At 53.8% G+C, this 2,730-nt stretch overlaps 1 protein-coding gene across 1 annotated transcript; it reads left to right on the top strand.

Moving 5' to 3' along the window:
- Positions 1 to 4: 4 nt before the first annotated feature.
- PCDHGC3 (protocadherin gamma subfamily C, 3) lies at positions 5 to 2,014 on the top strand (the record flags this gene model as incomplete). The annotated part of the gene is made up of 1 exon (XM_010017803.1): positions 5 to 2,014. A coding segment is annotated over one exon (2,010 nt), but the record flags the coding sequence as incomplete, so codon positions are not given.
- Between the last annotated feature and the right edge of the window lie 716 nt (positions 2,015 to 2,730).

The raw sequence follows: 2,730 nt of genomic DNA, 5'->3' as shown, positions 1-2,730 counted from the left end.
GAGGCTGGAAATCAGCGAGTCGGTGGCCGCCGGAGCTCGCTTCCCGCTAGAGAGCGCGCAAGACCCCGATGTGGGGATTAACTCTTTGCAGACCTACCAGCTCAGCCTCAATCCCCACTTTGCGCTCGACGTGCAGACGAGGGTGGATGGCAGCAAGTATGCGGAGCTGGTGCTAGAAAAAGAGCTAGACAGGGAGGAGCAACGGGAGTTGCACTTGGTCTTGACCGCACTGGATGGAGGCAGCCCGCCACGGTCGGCCCATGTGCAGATCCACATTGATGTCGTGGATGCCAATGATAATGCCCCAGTCTTCAACCAGTCCACCTACAAAGCAAGTGTGAGGGAGAACACGCCCAGTGGTACCCTGGTTGCCAGGATCAGTGCGTATGATCTTGATGATGGGCCCAATGGAGACATCATCTATTCCTTCAGCAGCCACACACCCGCCAAGGTACGAGAACTCTTTGCTCTGGACTTGGCCACAGGGGAGTTGAGGGTCAAGGGACAGCTGGACTATGAAGAAACAAAGCTGTACGAGATTTACTTACAGGCTAAAGACAAGGGTGCTGTTCCTGGTGTGGCTCATTGCAAAGTGCTGGTGGAAGTTTTGGATGTGAATGACAATGTCCCAGAGGTGACAGTGACTTCTGTGTACAGCCCTGTGCCTGAAGATGCAGCCCCAGGGACGGTCGTAGCTCTGCTGAGTGTAACCGACTTGGACTCACATGACAACGGTCTGGTGAACTGCTTCATTTCCCCTGTGATCCCGTTCATGCTCAGCTCCTCCCTCAGAAATTACTACACATTGAAAACAAAAGCAGCTCTAGACCGGGAAAAGGCATCGGAGTATAACATCACTGTCACAGCCAAGGATTCAGGCTCACCACCCTTGTCTGTGGTAAAACAGATACTCGTGCAGGTATCAGATGTCAATGACAATGCGCCCAAGTCTTCCCAGGACTCATACGATGTGTATGTGCTGGAGAACAACATGCCTGGCATTCCCATCCTTAATGTCAGTGCCACAGACCCAGACCTTGGGCGCAATGCCCATCTCTCCTATGCCCTCTTGCAGGGTGACTCCAATGTAGGCCACCTCTTCTCTATCAACCGGGAGAATGGCACCCTCTACTTGCTCACCTCCCTGGACCATGAGGACCAGGTGGAGTTCAGCATGACGGTGCAGGTCCAGGATGGTGGCTCTCCACCTCTGGCCACTAATGTCTCGATCAGTGTGTTTGTCACTGACCTCAATGACAATGCCCCAACTGTGCTGTACCCTCACCCAAACACCAATGCCACCTATACTGAGGTGGTGGCACCAGGCACTCCTGCTGGGCACATGGTCACCAAGGTGGTGGCGGTGGATGCAGATGCAGGGTACAATGCCTGGATCTCATATACCCTGTTGCAGGCCACTGACCCCAGCCTTTTCTCAGTTGGGCTGCACAACGGGGAGATCTTCACAGCCCGCCAGCTCCAGGAGGATGATGCTCTGCAGCACACGCTAGTCATCCTGCTCAAAGACCATGGGGAGCCTGTGCTGTCTGCCACTGCCACTGTCTCCATCTCTGTGGCTGAGGTGGTCAAGGAGGTGCTCACTGACCTCACTGAAGTGTCACCTGTCAACGATCCCAAGAGGCATGTGACCTTCTATCTCATCCTGGCTGTGATTTTGGTGTCAGCAGCTTTCTTCATCACCATGTTGTCAGTAGGCATTTTCAAATGCTACAAGTGGAGACAGTCCAAGGAGCTGTACAACAGTTCCAGGAGCACCCTGTACAGGACACCTGGGCCCTTCCACCACATTGATGCCGTGCGGGGTGGTTTCATGCCACCCAACTTGTACCACCAGGTCTATCTCACCACAGACTCTCGCCAGAGTGATGTCCTGTGTAAAAAGCCCTTCGCTTCCAGCCCTCTGGGGAGCCACCAGAGCACCTTAAGGAATGGTGAGCCAGGGTTGTACCACCAGATCGTGGGCACTGCCAGCCGTCTCCCCACACCTGCTGAGGTAATGTAGCTCCTTCCTTGGCATGTCCCAGTGCTGGACAGAGCCATGTGCCATATGCATATGGCAGTGGATTGGGGTTGGGGGGAATATCCAGTTGCGCCACACCTCTGAAGAGTGGTTAGCAGTAGCTGAACAGGTCTTCTCTGGAGTCAAATGAGCTATCTTAAGAGTGAATGACATTTGCACTGTGGTGAGCAGGATCAAGTGAGTCAGTTTGCTCAGGTGAGCAAACACAGGTCTTTCAGATGCAGTTTTGGGTACGCGTTGCATGAGTAACTGGTGGAGGCTGAGGTCAGCTTGCAACAATTTGCAAATCCTTTGCAGAAAGTTTGCTGCTAATGGTATATCCTTCCCTTTGCAAAATGAGAGCCAAGGGGAATACTTCGTCAGGTCAGGGGCTGGGAAGGGAACACAGCCTCTCTGCGTCATGCCCTGGTGTGGGCTGAGGAGGTGGTGGTCCAAATGGGGCTGGGAGCCACCATCCCAGTGGGGGACCACGGTGTAGCATGCAAAGCTGAAGGACGATGCTGGCTTCTCTGTCTGGTGGACTGTGGCCACGGAGTAGTCCTTCCTGCCCGTTCTCACTTCATGTTTGACTCCTGATGGTTCCTGTTTTGTTTCTGTAGAAGTTTTGCGCTGATGTTGGCTTCAGTGTTAGGGGGTGGCATTGCAAGCTGTCCCAATAGCTTGCAGGGCTCCATCAAGCTGGGCTGTAG

The sequence above is a fragment of the Nestor notabilis genome, unplaced genomic scaffold (genome assembly GCF_000696875.1).
Source record: "Nestor notabilis isolate BGI_N333 unplaced genomic scaffold, ASM69687v1 scaffold19367, whole genome shotgun sequence".
NCBI lineage: Eukaryota > Metazoa > Chordata > Aves > Psittaciformes > Psittacidae > Nestor > Nestor notabilis.
Note: the sequence above shows the minus strand (reverse complement) of the source record. Positions and strands in the feature narration are given on the sequence as shown.